Source organism: Daphnia pulex, chromosome 4 (genome assembly GCF_021134715.1).
Source record: "Daphnia pulex isolate KAP4 chromosome 4, ASM2113471v1".
Lineage (NCBI taxonomy): Eukaryota > Metazoa > Arthropoda > Branchiopoda > Diplostraca > Daphniidae > Daphnia > Daphnia pulex.
The window spans coordinates 526,701-549,791 of record NC_060020.1 but is presented as its reverse complement, the minus strand read 5'-3'; the positions used below and the strand labels follow the sequence as shown (position 1 = coordinate 549,791).

General features: G+C 44.1%; 1 protein-coding gene across 2 annotated transcripts; it reads left to right on the top strand.

The window, feature by feature from the left end:
- The first annotated feature begins 516 nt into the window (after nt 1–516).
- Nucleotides 517–20,170, top strand: LOC124192585 (homeobox protein B-H1-like). Of its 2 annotated transcripts, none has more exons than XM_046585964.1 (6): nt 517–664; nt 845–934; nt 1,140–1,332; nt 13,751–15,270; nt 15,343–15,878; nt 18,368–20,170. In XM_046585964.1, exons 4-6 carry the CDS (start codon nt 14,789–14,791, stop codon nt 19,534–19,536), a joined length of 2,187 nt encoding a protein of 728 aa, XP_046441920.1. In that variant the 5' UTR covers nt 517–664; nt 845–934; nt 1,140–1,332; nt 13,751–14,788; the 3' UTR covers nt 19,537–20,170. The 2 variants fall into 2 exon arrangements, with proteins under 2 accessions (XP_046441920.1, XP_046441921.1); XM_046585965.1 differs by having other exon boundaries at nt 562–664; nt 810–934.
- Nucleotides 20,171–23,091: the final 2,921 nt, after the last annotated feature.

Genomic DNA, 23,091 nt, shown 5'->3' with positions numbered 1-23,091 from the left:
CGCAACTTAGTTACGGCAAATATTGTCTAGCAACAACATCACCGACCGAGGTCAGAGAAGAAAGTTAATTTTCTGGATTTAACATTATGAGATACTACTGATTCCATCAACTTGTTTTCCTTATCTGCTGATTGAGCAATTACTCATCAGCAGAAGTATTGTAAATGTGTAGTCGTAACACAATCACCATAAGGAACGTACAAGGTTGAGCATATGTCTGTTTTAAAAGAAAGATTAATTAATACAATTTTCATTCGGTTGTAGCAATGCATTTTAGCAGTATATCTAACACAATAGAATGCTAGTGTTTCTATACTACACATTTAATTTGCAAGCCTTTCGATTCAGTATGATGTAATATTGAATGTTCATTAAGGAAATTTCGAAAAAATCACAATGATATGAAATAAAATGAACAAATATTCTAAAACTACTAAATTCTTGTAAATGAATATTGACTCATCTTTTTTCATTGTAGTCGAAGGTAACTCGTCTTTTGTTTTAACTTGGCGGGGAGGCCGGAGGGAAGTATATTTTGGAATTTGGCAACGGCTTTAATGGCTGTGTGAAAAATTCCAGAAAATTCCAAAAATGTGATCGTCGTGTCGAGTTAGTCGTGTCTAGCTTTGGATATCTGCCACAGTTAAATATATTCTGATAGCAGGTAAATAGCTTTGAATTGAATCATATGATTTGTGGGGCTTTAATAAAAGCAGTATCACGAATCAAACTTGTACAATTTTTGTTTCTGACGAGCATCAAGTAACGAGACAATTCAGCGTGGCATTGACTTTGTTTCAACTTTCAAGGTGAATCCACTTTTCCATTTTTCTTCTTCCTGCAGAGTTTTGTCGAGCCAGCTATCATCTTCAACTACAAGTGAAGGTTGTCTTGCCTCAATCTCATCAGCAGCAGAGTCAGCTTCATCGATTCAGTATTCATTTTGCTACACTCTTACTCATTTATTGTCTGTTATGTAATTTATTCATTTGCACATGTGTTTGCAATTACATTGTGTTCCATGACAAGGTTACATTTTCTCGTTTAGAAATATGATTACCCACTGTCTCATTTTCAACTTACTCATACTTGTGGCTCTCGCAAGTGTTTTCTATTCTAATAATTTTTGTTTTATGTAGGTTAAACAACCTCACATTTAATGGAGAAATCACCGATGTCGGACGATTCATCTCTTTCTCCGTTTGATCTTCTTTCCTCGTGTATGCTCGTGTGTGTGAGTGTATTCACGAGGACGCCCTGCGTGCCTGACCTATCAACTTTTCTGCAGATGGATCACCTGGAGACGTCTGGCTGTATTTCCCTGGCTTTAAGGTAGGCAAAATTATGCCTATTTTCCCCTTTTTAGGCCTAGAATATGGTCACAACATTTCCCGACTGCTGCTGGCTCTTATGCGAATTGCTCCACTGCCCTTGGCAGCAAAATACGGGGGTAGCCGGATATTATTTTCAAAAACCCTATTTTCATTTTTCACAATTCTTTCGTTGAAATCTGCTCAAATTTTTGATGTGGTACGTGAACCAGTTCAATATCATATGTGACTAAACGACTAATTCGTTTATTTTCCATATCATCTTGAGCTTATCTTGGACGTGATTAATTTTGAGTAGCAACAACGTCCTCGATGCAATACAGTGGAGATCATTTATATTCTGATTATGACATCAGTGATATTTTGACAGGAGTTTAAGATAACCTAACTACTCTGACATCTTTCAAATTGGTATGCCCAATATGGAGTAGTGGAGTTCATTGGTATGAAGCAATCCTACTCTAGAGTCTAGGTTCTTAACTTTTGAATGAAAATCAAAACGAAAGACATCTCAAGGTGTGTGTCATTCGGAAAAAGGAAAACAATCAAGAATTTTTTCCATCAGAATAACATTCTTGTGGTCCAATACTACCTTTAGTATTGTGTACACTTACAGACCAATTTTAGATAATGTTGAATGTTCATTAAAAAAATTTCTTGTTTCACTTGGAGAAAATAACAGAAAATAATTATCAGGCCACAAACTGGAAAATTATTTGTCTCTCAGCCCCGTGAAAACCCTCCAATTATCGGGTGCCGTTGCCCAAATTCCTTTCGTTCCTTTTTTATTCACACTTGATTAGTGCAGTAAAAATTGAGCTTTCCCAATCAATTACGCCTCATTTAACTCTTGATTTTCTTCCTTTTTACAAACGTATTTGCCTCCCTTTTTTTGTGGAACTCTTTCGTACATCCGCTGAAGGTACGGCGGTTGCCTGTCTTTCAAACGAGCGTGTGGGAGCGGGAAATTTGACGGATCGTTGCCGCGGCAAACCAACCGAAAAGACGCCATCAGTGTTTACCATAGAACTGTAGGAGAAGAACCCGTATAGGGCCCATAGACTTTTTTTTTCGGCCCCCCGTTCCTTATTCTTCATCATCTCTTTTGTGTCAGTGACTAGGCACTTACTTTGCGGTGCTTGGCTTATTTTCTGACAGGAAGTCATCGGTCCTGGTGCGAAAAGAGGCACCCGTAAAAGAAAAAAAAAGGAATCTATAACTAATTCTCTTTTCTCTCTTGTTTTTCTCAGTCGTTTCACCCCCATCGTATGTCAACAAAGAAGGATAGGTCCAAAGTGAGGGGCTAGGGCGTCCAATTTATCTCTTGATGGGGTTAGTTAGGGGTTAATTAGTGCCGTATAGGAGCAGAGTCGGTTCAGTCACATGTGCAGGACACATGTGCTCTGCTTTGAATGGCCTCCCGTCTCGTCGTTAACCCATTCAGGTCTCAACTTATTAGCCTATTGTATGGAGTTGCGTCTATGGCCCATAGAAACATACGCGGAGCGTTACAAAATGCGTAACAATGTGTCTCGTGATCGAATCAGTGATGTTATTACGTGGGTCGTATCGAAAATGATGTCGCACCTGACGCAATCGGCAGGGTGGATCGATCCATTTCCGAAGAAATTTTCCAAGGGCAAACGGACTGAATGGAAGATTACGTATGCTCGACCTTTGATGGAAAATTGAAAGCACCTTTTTGTCGTTGACTGATGGCTTTTTTACGTCCTTATTTCATTTTACGACTGTGCTGATGAATGGCGCCATCTACCGTTCCCGTTTACAAGTTTTGAATTTGGCGCTTGATTTGAGTCGTTTGAAAGTTCCGCTGACTCCCTCTCTTGTCTGCCCTTCCCAGTTCCCACACAATTCCCATTTTTTTTTTCACGCTCGGTTGCGCACACGAAAAAAGAGTTGCTACTTTCGTCCGTTAGATGTCAGCACTGGCTTCTACAGTCTAGGAATATTCGGTTAAGTTGCCGACGCGTGAGGAGACAGAACGTGAACGGGAGTTTGATGAGCGCCAAAAAAGCAAGAGGGAGAGAGAACTAGGAGGGAAAAGGGTGTACATGGGTGAAGCGAACGGGAGAAAAGAGCGAGTGAAGTGAAGAAACCTTAGACCATCAAAAGCGAAAGGGAAAGAGTCGCGATGTCGTTCGTGCGTGACACCAAAGCTCAAAGCCAAAATAAGTCAGAAGCGAGAGAGAAAGAACAGAGGAAGCAATCCTATATATCTACTTGAGGGTTTAAAATGTATTGAAAGGAGAGAGAGAGAGAGAGAGACCGGGGGTCTGTATAGCTCTAGCGGCACGCAAAGTCGCTTATTAACTTATGTTTCCGTGCCTGTCAAACGCAACCGATAAACTTGACCTTTTATTTACACTGAAGAAGAATATAGCGCCGTCGTCGAGTCTCCTTAGTGTGCAGGCGACTAACCTGCACTCACGAGGCATATCGGCTTCGCTATCAGCGACAAATTTAGCCCCAATCGATGCAACACTTTTCGCACTTTATATTTCGACGTCTCGTTTGTTATTGACAATTTTGATCGGCATCGCATGAGGTTCTAAATCTCAATCGGCGAATGACATTTTTGTTAATTTGCCTTTATCTTGATTGCGTGCGTCTTTTTTCAATTGTCTCCATGCACAAATGTATCCGTACAAGTAACGCATACGATTTTTTCCACTTGACGAACACAACAGTATCATCGTTATTATCGGTTAAATTTGTGAATGTCTTTGGTTTTTTATTTCAATTCACTTTTACTTAAATGAACATGAATAACCGACATTTAATGCGTCAGCGAATATCTTTTGGAATGGAATATTCGTGATTGAATTTGATGTAACAAGCAATTCAATAACGGACGAAACATTTCCGTTTTTATTAGTAGGCGGGTGTATTAATTTTCTGGTCGCTCACCAGTTGCATTACTCCCTCCCTTCCACTTTCAAATGCAACACTCTGCCAACACTCAACTGGCTAAAGCAAAACGGACTACGTTCGGGAGGAATCCGAACTCGAACCGACTTTGTCATGAGCACCTAGGTCATTTGAGGGAATGTGAGGCGTGATAGTTCCATAATATCAGCTTGGGAGAAAAGTTGAAAACCCACTGTACATATTCAATTTTATTCCGTAGGAGAAGTTGGCTCATTTTATCATAGCGAAGTTAAGGTTACACCGCACAAACAAGCCGTAGTTTAGATTTTCGTTGCTGTGTGTATAGAAGTAAAAGACAGTAAAAAAACTCACTTTTCAAAATTCCGAATCGGATTATTCTTTACCTGTTTTCGAGTAGTGCCAAAATATTTTTAAATATCGTAGAGATGCAAACTGCCGTTGCCTACCTTACGTTGTATGAATTCACGAAACCACTAAGGAAAAACAGATTTTTTTTCAACCCACACATTAAATAACGATAGTTTATTTAGTTTTCAAAGCATAAGTGGTCCAACATTATCTATCTTGCGTCTGTTTTCCGCGTACCAACCAAGAGATTTGTACCTTTTTTTGTATTGAAACCTTTTTACTTATTTGGGCCCGTATAGTTTTGCCATTGAGTAAAGTAAGACTCTTCTCTTGCAAGATAAATCAGTTAGCCACAAAACTCTTCCATTCCATCGGCACTGCGAAGTTATACGCCGAAGAAGAAAGGCAACCGAAGGGTTTTATACGTTTCCAGATCCGTCTATATTAGATGTTGGGCTTTATCGTCGACAAAAAGAAAAGGGACACGACCTGTTTTATTGTTGGAGGAAACTCTTTTCCTCCCGTGCTGAAACATCGTTGATGGTACACGTATACACTCAACTCTGTTTCCGTTCTTTATAGTCGACTCTTGTCGTCTAGTCTTCCAATCGATAGACGCGCATAGCGAACAGAAGAAGGAGAAGGTAACAAGAGGTAGCTGAACTGAAAGAAGCCCAGCATCATCATCATGGCTAACGGGGGGGCTACTTTGAGTCTAAGTGATTATCGTAACTTGAGACGTCCATTTCCCCGTCGCTGGTCGCGTCGTCTCCATTTGCTGCTGCTGGCTTTCTCTTTCAACAGGAGCACTGTGTGTACCTGTATAGTATAGTACATGGAGACTTATTGTCAAAGATGTTGTTGGCTGTCTTATTTTCTGCCAGATTCTCTAAATGCTGTAGTTATACACCAGCCGATTTGGCTGGCATTTCCCAGACATCAACAGAGCAAATTATCAGACCATCAGAACTATAGGCTATTTGGCATATTTACTTTTACTCCAGGTCTTCTCTAGATGATACACCAACAAAACGACAATAGGAAATCTCCCTCCAATATCAAGGCCCATAGATTGTCCAGCGATGAGGGAAAGCGAGAAGAATGAAAAAAGGGGACGGTGCTTGTTATATTGGTCATTATAAGTCCGCAGGAGACTTTTCAATGTGCAGGGTATATTATTATTCCAGGTGAGCTTTTGTCAATGAATAGACCCCGCGGACAGTTTACAAGCGCTACGGGCCTGTGTAGACAAACGGCGCTGTGATGGAAATGCGGTTTTTCGGAAAAACAAATCAAAAGATTCTCGTCGTCGGCTGTGTTATATTTCATTGTAGTATTTTGATTGTATGTGCAGTTGGGTACAAAGGTCCATAGGTCATACGATACTGTAGTTTGTACGACTAGGGACCGTGCAGGGCCAGTCGAGCGTCGCCAATCGGTAATGAGCGGTCAAAATGCGCTCGCGCTCGCATCCCTTCCAATATAACCGCCAAAACTGTTCTAACACTAGACAATAAATAATATCCATCGTCTTCCTCTGCGGCCGCAATCATGCCGCTCCGCTGGATTCTTATGAATCGACATCCACACACACATTTATATAGATAGATAGACGTGCTGCTGCCGGACCCTTATAATATGTGTTTAGCTCTTGAATACAATCATATCCGATAGCAGCAGCAGCCGGTTCTAATATTATCCCATGAGGGCAGCAGATTTTTCTTTCACAAGTTTCACGCTTCAACGCATCAGCACTAGCTTCTCGTGTCGGAATCATCAGCCAGGCCGCTATAGGAAAAAATTCTTCACCTGGATACTTTTTTTTCTATTCCTTGTGTTTGTGTTAGATCGTCCTCCCCTCTCGCCTTTCTCTATTTTTTTTTCACAATTCCGCCCTAACTATAGACATCCAACCACGATACATACCGTATAACCCTCATTATATTTGTTTGGATATATTTACTGTATCTACCATCAGATGATATAGCTTTACCGCCGCAGCAGCAGCCGCAAACAAAAAGAAAAGAAGTGGAAAGAAGAGATAGACTAGCTCTATTATGTTTTACCTATAGTCTTTGACGTTGTGCTGCTGTTGGCTAATGATCATCACTGGTTTCTCTTTTTTGGGCCGGGTCGGAGGGATGAGAGCCCATGTGTGGGAGGGTACGAAGGGTGGTTGGGAGCAACAGATTGATTACAAACCAGCGCATCAGAAAAAGGGAACAAGGAGCAGAAGGAGCGAGCGCGTCTATATCACGGCAGAATGCGCGCGTATTCAATCTAATTAGGCTGATGTTACACAAGCGACCGGCGTTACAAGCCTCTCTCTCTCTCCTGCTCCTCCTGTGTATATATCATTCGATCCGGCCCCTTTTTCATACATATTAGTTGGGATAAAAACGACGTTCCTCATCACATTGAGGTATAAAAGGAGGATGGCGTAAAGAGGCGGGAGAGGTTTATAAGCGCATCATTTCCTTATACTATATTTTCAGCAGCAGGAAAAACGTACCCGGGCGATAGATGACCAAGGTGCTCATTTTTCCTATACCGTCGGACCCCAAACATGTGAAAACAAGAGCTAGCCATGTGTCAGTTTACAATTTCTGATCGATGTTTCTTATATCAAATTGCCGATGCAATCCGAGTGAATTTTCGTCAGACCTCCATCATTTTTGTAAGATTGAAAGTTTTTCTTTTTTTCCAAAATAGATAATTCAGAGTTTGATTATTGGAACTGTACAAGTGCCTCGCGTGTCAATTGTTTTCGCTACTTTGGCAAAACGACATTAGCAGGGGCACAGAGTCGCTCTATAATATGAAAATGTCTGCAGCTCCAAATCGGGTTTGTTTTGGCTGTGTGCTGCCTTTCTCTCATTCCCTTGGTCTCTGAATTTAACCCATAAGCCGATTATGACGAGACGACCGGATTGCTCTCTCTCTCTATAGAATGAAAGGGAAACAAAAAGAATAGGAGATGGAGCAGCTGATCCGCTAGCTCCAAACAATAAGAGACGCGGAAACTCATCAGACCGCGAGACATTAGCAGAGCGCAAAAAGTTATTGGAAGAGCCGAGGGGTTTCTGTTTTGTTTTTTTAGAAAAAGGGGGATACAGTTTGTTTGTTTTTTCGTGTCGTTTCATTGAGAGAAAACCCACCACCTTATCTCCTCTACACTTAAGACCTATGTGCACACAAACCCCCCGATAAACTTGTCTTAAAAATATCTCTCCACACTATCCGGGCGATTAAAGGATGTTTAACAGATTTAAAACGAATAAGGAGAGACGACTATCAAGTATACAGGTATATACATACAAGTAGCTTGTTATTGCACAGTTTATAACAATTGCCACTGTATGTACATGTCTAAGATTGGCTGGTTTCTAGAGCGGATGGTTATCGTCTACTATAAATCCTCGCATGATCACATAACATGATCGCCCCCCTATTGTATAGACATCCGCGAGAGAGCGCACGTCTAATATCTGTAGAGAATTGGGTACGATCGTTATCGATTTTGAAATATCTGTGCGCTGCTGTTGTTTGCCTCTAATTTCTCCGGTTGGGCTGAATCGACGCAGATGATTAGCTGTTTAGGCATTGTTGTATCTTGCGTCTATTGTGTTTGATGGCGGTGATGCGCGCTGCTGTATATACTCCCCGTGACGATAATAATAATAACTATCGAATAATAATCCATATCATATTGTAGTTACAGTCCATCGAGTCATGGCCGATGAAGAGACCGCAAGAGCGATGGATATCCAGCTGGTATATCTATCATAGGGCCGACTTGTGTATACATCTATAAAGCGAGACTGAAATATCTTTTGAAATTTTCCAATTCAATATCGATAGATAGACTCTTTTCATAGCGGATAGCTTACACAAACTGACATGTACCTACATACATATCTGCCTGTGAGGATGTGTATGGACAGCACAGGAAAATGGATCGAATATCGTTTCAGCCATTACACTGGGACAATAGACAAGCAGCCACTGGAAGGTTTTTTTTTTCCTCTCTCTCTCCCCTTTTTCCATATTTACCGAGATCAAACTCGTGATAGATGGGGGGGAAACCAATCGATGACCCCCTCCCACAGCACAACTCCAGCTCTCTTATAATCCTCCACTTTTTTCTTTTATGTGTACAGTGAATGTCTTATGTCTCTCAGCTTTGGTTCGATTATTATTATTCCGAGCTCTTCTCAGCAGAGAGAGAGATATCCGTGCATTCCCTCTTGACCTTCTTCTTCTTTTATCTCTTCTGCGGCTATTTGCAATCAATAAATTGCGGCCCATTTCATCTCACGTCCTATATCCAGCGACGTCCGTCACCGATCGACAGCTGTTGCGCTCCATCGGGACGTATTAACGCCCCCCGCCGTCGGCCAGACATAATAATCCGCTCTCATCTTTGCTTTAATTTTATTCGATATAGCTTTTCATGTGTATTGCATCGACGCGCGCTTTTTGAATGAAATAATATTTTCGAGTGGCCCGAGTAGATTTATAAAAACGCCCTGCGCAATCTGCCATTGATACGGCGGACTATTTTCCACAAACAAAAACAGACGAGGGGGGGCCAGAGAAAAGAGAATTGCCCAAAAGATTGTTCCGTTTATATACAGTCGACGTAACAATAGGGAAGAAACGAGTCAAAAGAGACCGGTCGTGTCAGTTCGCATCAAATCCGCTCAAGGAGAAACAAAAATCTTAGACAACGACGATGGATATTTTACCCCCAAGCAATCGAGAGAAATTCTCAGTGACGAATAAAAGAGAAATGATTCACCGTACCGACGGAAATAGTTAATAGCGATGGGTATATACCGGCGTCGAGATATCAGCTGCACAGTTGGGACCCGCCGCCACCGACCCACAGTCACGTGCCGGGGGGTCTCAACCAATGGCCTGCATGCGGCACAAGTCTATTGATAAAGAGGGAGGGTCTGCAACATAAACGTTCATGGGAGAGCTAATCTATACGTTACATTGTAACATGGTTCTCCTGTAGCACCTCAGCACCAGTGGCTGGCTGACTGGCGCCCTCACATCCGGATGAATGGATGTGCGGAGATAGGGACTTGAATAATCGGTCATTATAATATTAGAAAGCTCTATAATACGACATCAGGCTTGCGTATTATACGTGTCTAATCACTTCATCATCCTTGCATGGTGATGGGCGGTTCCCACCGCAGCCGCCGCTAATGTCGAGTGGACTTGGAGATGAGTGGTCTCTGCACGTGCCTCATCCCGTTTACGTTTCTCGTTTTCAAATACTATTTTTTAGCTCTATAACATGATGTATCAATATCAAACCCCCCTCTTTCCAAGTACGTACACTCGAGATAACGTATAACCAACCAGCAACAATAACCGGTTTCTTCTTGTTTATTCCACGGCCGACTCGCTAATAGCTGTTGTGATTGTTTAAACACGAATAAAGGGTTCGCTCTACTATGGCCACTCGTAAAAAAGTAAAAAAATGTATACATAAGCGCTTCAATATTTTTTATCCCCTTTATTTTTTTGTTTCATTACTTTTCTGGCATGTACGATATGTAGCAATCGAAAAATGGCACACATTTGTTTACCATTTACATAAGATTGTGCCGTGGGGTCTATAAAAATTACCAAGGCAAACCATCCCGTTTTTCTGGTCGAATAGTTATTAAGAAAGAGCCGTCGTCATCAACATCAAAGGCTATGTGTGTGTGTATATACATCTAGGACATACAAACACGCAGAGAAAGGCCTCATCTGTTTTGAAAAGAAAAATAGGAGGGTCCCCCCAAATCAGAAAAAAAGGGAAAAGAACCTTTTATGGAGAGATCATCAGCTCGAAAGGGTGTAGCATATGGGAGAGAGTATATTCATAAATAAATCTATGAATAAGAACATCATAGCATAAAACCAGACAGAGACAGAGAGAGAGAGAGAGTGAAAGAGATATGGTGGATGTAGTCTGGTGGAGAATGAAATTCATTTCAACATCGTCGTCTAATAAACATGTGGGATATTGGCCATGTATATAATAACCAGCCGAGATTTTCGCCGAGAGATAATAATAATGTCTCGTCTATTTAGTCCTCTTGTGTGTGTATGGGCCTGTGGGTAAATAGCTAGCGTAGCAGTCGCCGTATAATAAGTTATATCCACATGATTACGTGCTGCACATCAGACGTATATATACGGAATGTAGGCCCCTTTTTCCTCTTTAACATTTGTATGCGCCCGACCGTCTACGTGGAATCCGAAATGCGCCAAAGGACTTTTGTGGTTTACATTTCGTGCAGAGGCAGGCAAAGGATATATATCGCTTGATGACAGATTGAATCCCATCAACGCCGAGCTCCTGGGTGATTCCGTCCATGTCCTACTATAATAGATCTAAATCCCTTTTTTCCTCTCCTATAAATATGATTGGAACATCAGGGAGAAGAGCAGCGAATTATGGAGGAATCAAATCAAAGAGAGGCCTAGATAAGAGTTTATAGATGCTGCAAGCTGCTGCGGTGAAGTGCCCCCCCAATATCACAACTGTGTACAACAGACTGTTATACGTCTAGATATCCTCGCAGGGTATATGTACAACAACAACAAGCAAGAGAGATATAGCAAACAAACAAATGTAAACCCCCCTCTCTTTTCCTTTTAATAATAATAAAAAAAATAGAAATCCAGTCTCTCTCTCCTCTTTTATGATGTACAATGGATGAGCAAAGGGAGGGAGAGAGATTTTTTTTTATAGCCCAGCATCATCACATCCCAATCATCCGCTTTTTTCTTCTCTCCCGGCATATCTACCTCCTATTCACGCAACAACGCCCCAACAGCCTCCAGAGACTGACTTTCCAGTTCTTTTCTCCAACTCTCTATCTCTTTCCCCCCTTTTTATATATACAACATGCACTAGACTTTATATATTTTTTTTTTCTCCACAAGGAAGGGATTATACTAGGGCATTTTCATTTCCGTGTTATAACAGACGGATGTATACTCAAAAGTCATTTTTAAAAATTCTAGTCGATCTAAACGATTTGAAATATTTTTTCTAGCGCCATCATTAGACGAAGTCTAACAAGCCCAGGTCCAAAAGTGCAACCTATTGTGTGTGTGTGCGATGATGCTGGTGAAAAAAGGGATATAGAACCAACAACTTTGACGGCTATTACTGGCAGGTTGTGCATGTACACTAGAGAAACTTGTTCTGTTTGATTCTGTACCCTTTTCATTGCTGACGACGACGTCTGAGCTCTTGGCCGAGAGCAATCATCGATCTGTCATCGTTTCCAGTTGTCGGCCATTCAAGGGCAGGAGCAAAACGGCGCAGAGAGAAGAAATAGAAATAGAAGAAGGATCGTTATTGTTGGCGACGATCGTGCCCAGCTCTACACATCTGATGCTGCGATGGCTAATGAAACGCGAGTGAAAGAAGAGACGCAGCAACTGAAAAGCTTTTGGCAGACGACGATGAGGAGGAGGAAAGTGGAAGTCTCGAATGGACACACAACAGCAGAGAAAAGAGATAGGGACGTTTTAATCAAGGATGCACAGTCGAGAGCAGCTCCCCCCCCCAATCATCGTGATGATGGGCTTTTCGTTCAATGCCCCAACAACGACGACGACAAGATCAAAAGGCAATATGTGAAGAGAGTATTTAGAGATATACACACACAGAGTAGTAGTCTGCATCGACCCAAAAAAAGAAATCGACGATGTAAAAGTGGAAAAAAAGTCGAGAGAGAGAGTTTAGATGATCTTTTCTATACAGAAAGGCAATCGGGCTGAAAAGACACTTGAGAGTTGCGTCATCCTCGACATGATGGTGACGTATGTCCTGTATATGCACGCTCAATCTTTTTCTATACACTGCTGGCGGGATGCGCGTACATTTCAGAGCGATTGCTGTACTTGCCTTTATCAGCTCTAAGGTAGATATACAGCACTCTATTTAAGTGATTGCCTCTCTTTTCTCTCGCGCTACTTTTTTTGGTCGATCGGCTCCTCCTTCAATCCAAACTGTTCCGGCGGAGGGAAAAAGTTCAATTTCTTGTCTTGCGTCCAATCTGTTTCCATCCAGCGACATCTCGCAATAGAAAACAAAATTCTACCCAAAAAATGTTGTGTGCCACAGAGTCTTAAAACTCTCTTAAATCTCTTTCCCCCCCCCCCCCCGCATTTGTATTGAATGGATATATCTGCTGTGTGTGATGGGGTATACACAGCCTGGGGGGATGCACAAAGGTTCTGACATTTTGTCGTCTAGAAATCAATTTTCCTATCTTTTTTCCTGCGATATTCCATTGGGCGGAGCGGATCAAAAACGGCGAGCTTGGAATCAATCGACCAACTTGGTGCTGCTCCTTATTTCCTATACCAACCGTCAAAGACTCGCGGAAGGGATTTCTCGATCCTTTCCATCACTATGTCTCTCTATTCAACGAATCCATCGAATCATCTTCTTTCTCTTGTTCAATGGCCGGCGATGCTCTGCAGACGACTATATAGGAGCGAGAGAAAAAAAAAGATCCAACGCAGTCAAAGAAGAAGAAGAAGAAAAGTTCCTAATCAAAAACCCATCGATCCTAATGTGAGCGTGAGTGGGCGTGCGATACCTCTCTGCTGAGAGAGGCTGTACACGTCGAATCGATCGTTGCAACTCGCTAGCTCTTGTTGATGCGGCCATCGGCCAGCAGCAGCTCATCCATTCCAATCAGCGTTTGCTGTTATTCCTTCACTGCGCCGAGAGCGCCGGAATAGATATATCTAAAAGCCAAAGAGATCAGACAAATAGGTAGCTGGACATTGTGTACACTGATATATACCGGGACGGAGTATATGTCTATACGGCGCTATTAGTGGATATACTTTTCCAAATTGATCCTCGACCGAGGGAAATGCTTATATTTATAAATACATCAATATCATATAGAAGCTGATTTCCTAACTGCGATGGATATATTGTTTCACGTGGCTCTTATACATAAGTCTCTTATTATAATAGTTGTCTATAAGTTACAAACGGACCGTATAACCTGCCTCTGTTTGTCCCCAAAAACTCTAGCATAAGCTAATTGGTCCGCCCTCAAACGATCCATCCGTATAATAGAAGAGTCTCTCATTTCCATCTTTTATGTTTATTGCAGCGATTCTTGTTGTTGCTGTGCTGCGCATTCAACGTCTCGTGAGTGCCGGATGATTCACGCAGCCGAGCGAAAGAGAAATGAAAAGGGACGCCAAATCATTTGCCATTTCTGGCTGGGGCCGGGGCTGCTGCACTGCACAATAATATCCTCGTCACTTTGCTCGATGAGCCGATGAAAAGGTGAAAGAAGAAAATGCAAAGAATTCCGGCCGGATCAGTTTGGGTTGTTTGTTGTTGTACTACATCAAGTGAAAAGCATCCGAGCCACCCAAAAAAAAGGAGGAGAAAGAAGAAGAAGAAGGAAGAGGGTTTGGCCTGGTGAGAGTTGTCGACCAATGCGGATGGAGAGGGGGACGACGCCAAGTGGCCGGATTGGTCGGCAAGTATAGCAAGAACCTGTTCCGGCATCATCATCGTCTGCTGCTGCTGCAGGGATAGTTGGATGTATATCCATCTCGTCTCTCTATATTCTTCTTTTTTCTCTCAACGTGCACACGGCGCGCACAGGCAACCGCTCAGCGAAAAACGTTGAACGAGATCTGCGCAGTTTGTGTGTCTATTTGAAAACTGTTCCGCCGCCGCCGATCCTTTGCTCGCTCTTGTGTCTCCCTCCCACTCCCACCCCACCCTGTGAGTGTGGCTATGCGAGGCGGTGGCAATCACCCTCCCTCTTTTTGGGACCCCAAAGTGGGGAACTGAAATTGCTATCCAATAGACAACTTCTTCTTTTTCCCTCAGTCCCACCCACCACCCACCTCCTACTTTACCACCCTCCTGCTCTCTCTCTAGTCGATCGTCCTCCCGTTTTTAATTCTTCGGCTGACTGTCCTGTTATAGTCGAGCACCAAAAAACGTCGTCACTTGACGTCTACCTGCCCAGTGAAACGGACATCCTCTCGTTCCTTCTCTTCCGTTGCAATCGATCCCGGGACATTGTGCGTGAAACAACAACAGACGAAAAAAGTGTGTCGCAAGTGATCACCTCTCGTGTCACGGTTGGGGGGTGAAAACAAACGAAAAACAGAAAAATTATTCTGCGATGAGTCAAGTTCAAGTGGATTCATCGCCTTCGGTGATGGAGTCGATTGTCGTCGGTAGCAGGATCGCTAGTCCTACCACTACTACTACTACGGCTTCTGCTTTGCCGGCCTTGCTGCATCTTCAAGTCCCGCCGCCGCCGGCTACCACCACTCCGGCCGCATCAAAACGATCCAATTTCAGCATTTCCAATCTGCTGGCCACGGAGGAAGACAAGAAAACGGAATCCAATGACAAACAGCCGAGATTGAGCGATGACGAATCAAAAATCAACGACGGCAGGATCATGAGCAGCAGCATCCAGCCATCCAGCGTGGGATCACCGTTTCTCAACGCTTCAGCTCTGGCCCATTTGGCCCACCTCCACCATGGATCCAATCCGCCAACCACTTCGTCTTCCTCTAATTCAGCCATTCCCGGCTGGCCAGATTGGCTCGGATCAGCCGGACTCGGTCCAGACGCCCATCAATCCTTGTGGTCTCGGTAAGTCCCATTTTACAATTCAAGCGCTGGATAGGTTTTAATAAATTTGATTTAACTTTTGGCCTATTATAGTTTGGGATTATTGTCGCACTTGTCGATGCGTCCATCCGCTCACCATCCGCATCATCCGTCGTCCGGCTCGGCTCCCGGATCTTCACCGTTCCCCTACGGCGCCGCAAGTCCGGCCGAGTTTGCCAGCAACCTCCAACACTTGCAGCACTTGCACAGCGTCCAGCAGCAAATCGCCGCCGCGGCCGCCGCTTCCAGTTACTGGACGTCGTTGAAAAGTTCGGCGCTGGCCGGCGGCGGGACCAACAACGGGACTCCATCGGGTCGCGACGGCCCAGCCGGCCTGGATCATTCCCACCAGCACCTGCCGCCGTCTTGGCGCTACGACCAGCACGGCCCACCTCTGTCCAGCAGTCCGCTCTCGCTGACGGGCAAAGCTTACAACCTGGCCATGAGCGGAATGGTCGGGATGGAACCGGCCAACAAATCGCCGACCCATCCGTCCTCATCCGTCACACCGATGCTGAACAAACGGAAGCGATCCAGCGGAAGCGACGACGACGGCGGCCACAATTCATCGGCCTCCTTCAATCACGACGGTCAGTTTTCTCTTTTTAAAATCAATTGAAACCAATTATTGTAATTGGGCGGGGCACTTAATGACAAACGGAGAATCCATTTGTCAAATCCGGCCGGAGTTCGTTCGGCGGGATTATTATTATTTTCCGAAATAAAAAAAACGAATTGACGGGATTATCAGTCGGGCCCAGTGGTCCGTGTCATGTCGTTGACGGTCTTTTTTATAAAAATAAAAAGAGGAGAGCCCCTAGGCTGTGTGTTTGAACGCCAGAGGAGGGGATTTTTTTATCGTAACACGAGTTGAGGCGTCGTTCAAGAGCACAAACAATCGATCATAAGCCGCGTTCAAAATGCCCCCGGATAGCTGCAATCTAGGCCCGTCTGCACAACCCCCCTCTCCACCAGCAGTGTTATATTTGTGTATGTGCAATACATAAGAAGCGGGAGCCGCGCAAGTCGAGCGTGAATGAGCTAATCGCGTCAACTCTTAAGTACCTCGCGGAGGAGCCCAGTCAAATGTGGGCCAGCAGCGCCAGCAGAAGAAATTCTGAATTTTTCCGGTTAGAGTTTTCATATTTTATTGATAAGCTCCGCAGCGTTTTGAAACATCAAAAATAAAAGAATTATCCTTTTGTTTCCTGTGCGATATTTGATTCCTCCTCGTATCTTTTGATGTGAAACAAACCTTTTATTTTAATCAAAGAAAAGGAAAAAAGAGGAGGGTAGCCCCGCCTTTTCCGTCTGGTTTTAAATGTCTAGAAGGAACTTAGGCAATTGCGGGACTCATCGGGCAAATGAGGGACATAATGGGAAAAGACGCAACGGAAGCCCCAACAACACGGCCCCCGCCGTCGTCGGTATAATGTGTCCGATGCAAAGTGGATGGGAGTGGCCGTCACACAGCACAGCGGAATCACATCGAACGATAAGCATTTAGTCGCTACTATCCATACATACACAATATGCTATGTGTGTGTGGATATAAAAAGAGGGAAACCTGCCAAAAGGAAGGCCAATTGTACTACTAGTCCCCGTCGTGTGTTGGAGGGGGGATGTCCCGTTAAGACTTGGTTGCTGTTTGTTTGAACAGTTGTGTGTGTAGGCCAACAAACACGCACTTCTCTTTTATAAATAGCAAAGGGCACGCATCAAGGGGAGATCTAACCGAAAAGTAAAATATTAGCCCGTCGTCGCCGATGAGGAATCCCCAGCAAAGCCAAAAGGAAAAGAAAAACATGTTTCTGATCTATACGTGTATTATTATACTGTAGAGGTGAGTAAGCCCTACAGGATCGCTCCTCCAACACCAACTCCTTTTTTTTTCTTTTCACCCCATTATTACATAACAGAGTTAAAAACAAGACAAAGTTTGGGCATATGGAAAGAGGACAATTGACGGGGAAGTCCTTCAGGTGTGTCTATTTATAGACACGGAAAAACTATAGACGCAATTCGTTTTATCTTTTTCCGGGAAAATTTGAAAGTTATGCAATTTACCTTTTGAACTTTGGAAAGATGACGGGAATGAATTAATCGAGTCGGAAATTTTTGTTCCGTGTTTTTTCACCTGGAATTAAATGAGGAGCCTCTAATAGGGCGTGTGTAAAATGTAGTGAGTCTTATAAACAAATGAGTCGGAAGCCATTCAAGTGTGGGAGGGGGGGCACTGATGTGCGTGTTTTTACTTTGGCTAGCCTTTAATAATATAAGGAATGTGCAACATTCTTTCGACTTAATTTTGGCAGCGAGTTCAGCAGTTCTTCTTCTTATCTTATATAGATCGCCAGTTTGAGTTGTTGTTCGGCCCCGACATTATTTTCGCTGGGGGGCAACTAAACGAAGTCTCTCAAGTGGTCACAGCCCGGCCCCCCCATCTCTTATAGACAGTACTGTCTATATATTTATAAACTCTCTTTCTCTCTTGTTGTTGTATTACATCGACCGGAATTATAGAGATCAAATAGCTACTCACTCAGCCCTTCAAGTGCTTGTTGCCAGCCCTTCACCTTCGGCGCAAGTTTTTTTTACTTCAAATCCTTTATTTTCTGTTTTCCCTTGAGCTAAAATGGTGAGTGTGTGTCTCCTCTTCAAAGACAACCACGATTACGAAGCCGAATATATGTGGCGCCCAACTTACCGTGAAAGATATCGGGCGACGACTATATGCGATGGGGAGAAGAAGCTTTTCGTTTCACCTTTTTTTTATTCACATTCCTCGTCTTATTATGACATGACAAAGTATTTATAGAGAGAAACTTCACCCCCCCTTCTTTTGTCCACCCTTTTATCGTCTTTATCCCATCCACTCGTTTTACTTAAATGGACAATCATCCGATTCGAACGGCGACCATTTCCCCCCCCCCTCAGTAGACGATGCGGTTTCAAGTGGGAAGCTCTGCGTGACACTCCCTCCTCTTTACTATTAACTCCTCCTCCTCTATTCACTCCCCCGTCTAATTGTTTAATTACGACAACTCAAAAATTCATTTGATTTTGTTTCTGATTTCAGATGACAATTTTTCGGACGCTGACAGCAAAATTGACGTGGGCGGAGTGGATGACACGGACGACAACAATTCGGTGCATTACATGATGATGGAGGAAGAGGACGGGTGTTGCGAGGCCAACGGATCGGGAGTCGATTCGGATGGAGAAAGGGACGACCACCTCCATGGCCATCACGGCCATCACCACGGACATCATCATCATCACAACAACAACAACAACAATGGGAGTAAAGGCAAAGGTTGTTCTTCTTCGTCATCGGCCACCGACGCCGGCCAACACCAGCAGCTACACAACAGCAGCAGCGGGTCGGGACACTCGGCTGGCAGCAACAGCAAACGCAAGAAGAAGACGCGCACCGTCTTTTCACGCAGTCAGGTGTTTCAATTAGAGTCGACATTTGATATGAAACGATACCTGTCCAGCTCTGAACGGGCCGGTCTGGCCGCTTCGCTCAGCCTGACGGAAACTCAGGTGAAAATTTGGTTTCAAAATCGGCGCAACAAATGGAAGCGCCAATTGGCCGCCGAGCTGGAAGCCGCCAATATGGCGGCCAACATGGCAGCGGCCGCTGCTGCTGGACACCAGCGCATCGTCCGCGTTCCCATCCTCTACCACGAGAACGGTCCCAACAACAATTCCGGCGTTTCATCCAACATGACTACGTCGACTTCCGCATCTTCTTCCTCTCTCAATCACCTCCGCCACCCCATCGGACCCAACACTCCGACCAGCTCCAGCGGAGCTCCGCCCGGCAGCTCTTCCGGCAACCAGCAGGTCAATTACAGCGGAGGCAACAACAACAAAACCTCTCCGCTATTATCCCCTCAACAACAGCAACAACAGCAGCAGCAAAACGGGAATAACAACAACAGTGGGGGCAACATGGCGGCTCCTTCGTCAGTGACGTCAGCGGGCGCGTCTGCGCAACTCCCGTTCTCGTCGCTGTTCTACACTCACGCGGCGGCGGCAGCGGCGGCCGCGGCAGCCGCGTCGCTCTACAGCAACAGCAGCGGGAGCGGGAGCAGTAGCAGCAGCAGCGTGGGCTCAATGTCTTCATCGACCAATCAGGTTGGGGGCGTTCACCATCTCCACCATCACCAGCACAACCCGCATCACGGACCGGCAGCCGCCGGCAATTCGTCACGATCTCCACTCACGGGAATGGTCTGATTGGTTCAAAACACTCACGGCGGCGGCGTCGTCACAGGATGAGCCGCTATAACGGTTTATTTGATCTGCTGTACATCAGCCAAAGTTGCGCTAATATCGCTTGAGGGGTTTATTTGATTAAAATTGAGTTTGGCGCATTTAGTCATTTGCATCGTCCCATTTTGTTTTGAAAAAAAAATTATCAAAATGAAAAACGCTTTGATTTCAGTCGATTGTGCGGAATCTTTTTTAACTTAATTTCATTGCCCACCGCGTTGATACTTAATTACAATTGCGTTAAATCTTAGCCGTTTTTTGTTGTGTGTCCGTATGGTCGGGTCTCTTTTCCATTGTTGAATGTTGTCGTTTTCTTCCATTTTCTTATTTTTCAAAAAATTAAATCTTATTCGGTTGTGCTAAATATTCGCTCATTTTTTTAAAAAGGAAATGTGTCTCGTCCTCGATTCTCCCCGTTCGTCGTCATTCCATTGGCCGTATTATTTTAAATCTTTTTTTATTCTCTCCATCAGCGTGTGTCACTCGACTTATTTTTAATGCCGTGCTGTCTAAATACCCTCGCATCATTGACTGTGGCCATAATATAAAATATTCCCACCAAATGGAAATGGATAAACAAATACAAAAAAGGAAATAATTTTCAAACGTCATTATAATTTACAAACATGTCGACAATTCGGTAGGATACAATTGCCAATTAATCAAATTGGATCCCAATTTCAAGCGAACGAGAATGGACGGGGTGGATCCAATTTCTCGTGGCACGAACTGGTGAATGAGTTTCGCCTTTCTTCGTTTGTGAAACGAGAAACTCGAGAAAAACCCACGTCGTCCCAACAGCATCAGTAGCCTAGCTATACAGGCGCTCCGATTTCGTTCACGGGTGTGAGTGTGTAACTAAGGGTGGGGAGGGGAGGGGGGGGGGGGGGCAGCAGTTATCGTATTGCGGTTAGACGCCGTTCGAGTGTTATACATTTGCTTGTTGAACGGGTAAACGATTCAGAACAGTCGGTGGATGTCGGTGAACGAGGCAAGTCGCAGCAAGTGCGAAAATTATTTTCAATCTTGCTGCGATTTTTCAGTTCATTGCCGGACATGACCGATGTTTTCATATTCGCTGGCAATGGGAATGGAGCAGTTGGACATGGGGTCTAGAATTTAATTCTGTGATCAATAGGGTCAATCAGCGAACAGCATTTTAAAGAGGCTGTACGCTGATCGGCTCTATTGGACACAAAATTGTTTTCCAGACCTGGCAACGCAGGATCTCAAACTGCTCCATTTGGGTAATAGAGTTGGCTAACTTCGGACGGTAGCCAACTCTATAATTCCCTCTTGGCTCTTGGCCGTTTTTGCGGTTGGGATTGGGGGAAGGGAATTTTAACTTCTAGGAGGTAATGGGATGGGGGGAGGGGGTAGAAGATTTCACATTTAAGTCGGGGGGTCATTTTCGTAAAGCCAGTCGGCGGCTGCGACTACAACTTTTTCACTTTTAGGTCGGTTGGAATACCTGGGCTGTTGTTTGTTGTTTAGGCTATCCAAAAATTGCCTTAAGTGATTTAAACCCCCCCCCCCCCAAAAAAAAAAATTTTTATTGCAGAAAACAAGTTTTGAAAAAAACTTTTAGCTGTTTGGGGGCTGGCATCCGCTTTTTCAGTAGCAGCGTGAGCAGCGTGTTGAATTGTTTGCGAAATTTCGGAAACCCAGTTTTCGGAAACGTAAGCCAGTAACGACGTGGCCTTTCGGAGCAACTAAATCATCCAGGTCAATTGCTCGTTCTTCATAGCGCAAAGTGGCATAGCCAAGCCCATCTTCTACCGATTCTTCTTGACCCTTTAATACAGTGAGAGGCGGTGTAGGCAGCCATTGGACCGTTGATTCGTTAACTGAACCTCTTGGTAGGGCTTCGCCTTCTTGTATTTGGATGTGAAGAATGCGGTTAATTTTTACGAACCGCACTCCCGTTACTAGTCGGTTGCTGGAAGTAGATGCCATTGCGGATTGTAGGCTAACGTAGCGGTCGGAATGTAGCCCTGGTTGATCACACAGGCACATACAATAGGAGCAGTGGAAGAGAAAGCGCCAAAACGAATCGACTTTGTGATTCTTGTTGCTGGGCGCCTTGCATTCCGACTTTTGACCGATTACTTTCCCACTTTTGTATTGGATCCAATCGTACCTTCTTCGGGGCGAATTGTTGACGCAAATGTTTGAATCGGCTTCGATGAAATCGCAATTGTAAATGCGGCCGCTGGAGCATCTGCGTGAGCTAGCACAAATTGTTGGGGAATTTTAACTTCTAGGAGGTAATAGGATGGGGGGGGGGGAAGGGGTGGAAGATTTCACATTTAAGTCGGGGGGTCATTTATCATTTACTGTGGCCATAATATAAATATTTCACACCCGTGAACCGGTGAACGAAATCGGAGCGCCTCTATGTTGATGCTGTTGGGACATGGGTCTCCTTTTTTGCATTTGTTTATCCATTTCCTTTTTTTTTAAAGGTTTTTAAGGGGGAGGGGGTACAAAAACACCAAAAAATCTACTACGTAATTTATGAACAGCCCCTTGACGGGGGCATATGTTGCTGCCGGATAAAGTTCTGGCCTGGCAAAGCTGGGCCAGCCAAACCAAGAGAAGAAGAGTCAACATGGAACGACGAAAGAAGAACGACATGGTTGCAATCGCAACTTTCAGTACTAAAATGGCCTTTTTAACTCAATTGCTACTTTTCAGTCTTCTACTCTTGGAAGCTCAATCAACACAGTTCGGTCGATGTCGGTCGTTTGAAAAAAAAAGGCACAGTAAGAGGGGGGGGGGGGGTGGAAGATTTCACATTTAAGTCGGGGGGTCATTTATCATTCACTGTGGCCATAATATAAATATTTCACACCCATGGGGGGAAATAAGGGAAACATAAGGGAAAAAAAGGGGAAATTTTCAATCAAATCAATAAGACAACAGAGTGGCAACACATCAAAAAGAAAAGAGAACAAGGTCATCTACATTATAGTAGTCGTAGGGGTATCTGTCAAGCAGAATAGGGGGGTTCAATATGTTAGAATGTTTTGTTCAACAACATTTTTAATGAATGACTTTTTGATTACCTTCCAAACAGTCGTCCTCGAGTGAATTGGGTATTGGCGTAGACCCGCCAACTCCTCCGTTGGCAGCCCCCGTCGAACAGCCGTAAATTGGGTTGTCGAAATCGAAATCATGCCGATCTGCCACCCCTAAAAACACACACAAAATCGTTCACAATTAAGAGAAAATAGATAAAATGCAAAGGAATGACGTATACAGTACTTTATACAGTACGTAATAGGGTAGTAAGGGGGGGGGGGGGTTCTTTATCTATAAATAAAGCGCAGCTATATTATGTGGGAGAGAGTTCTTTCTGGCTGCGTCTAGTCGGGGAATAATGAAGTTGAAAGCCATCAGGGGCTTTGGGTCCTCCAAACTGGGCGCACACACAACACAACCGTATGCTCTGGTGTGTGTATGTGTGTGTCGTCTGTATACGTCTCTATAACTCGCTATTATTGAGTGAGTCTTCGA

Excerpts from the sequence above, each read along its gene's own strand:
- LOC124192585 (XM_046585964.1), top strand. The coding sequence starts at position 14,789 with ATGAGTCAAGTTCAAGTGGATTCATCGCCTTCGGTGATGGAGTCGATT. Across the intron at positions 15,271-15,342 it reads CATCAATCCTTGTGGTCTCG|TTTGGGATTATTGTCGCACT; the intron begins GTAAGTCCCATT and ends GGCCTATTATAG. Across the intron at positions 15,879-18,367 it reads GGCCTCCTTCAATCACGACG|ATGACAATTTTTCGGACGCT; the intron begins GTCAGTTTTCTC and ends TTCTGATTTCAG.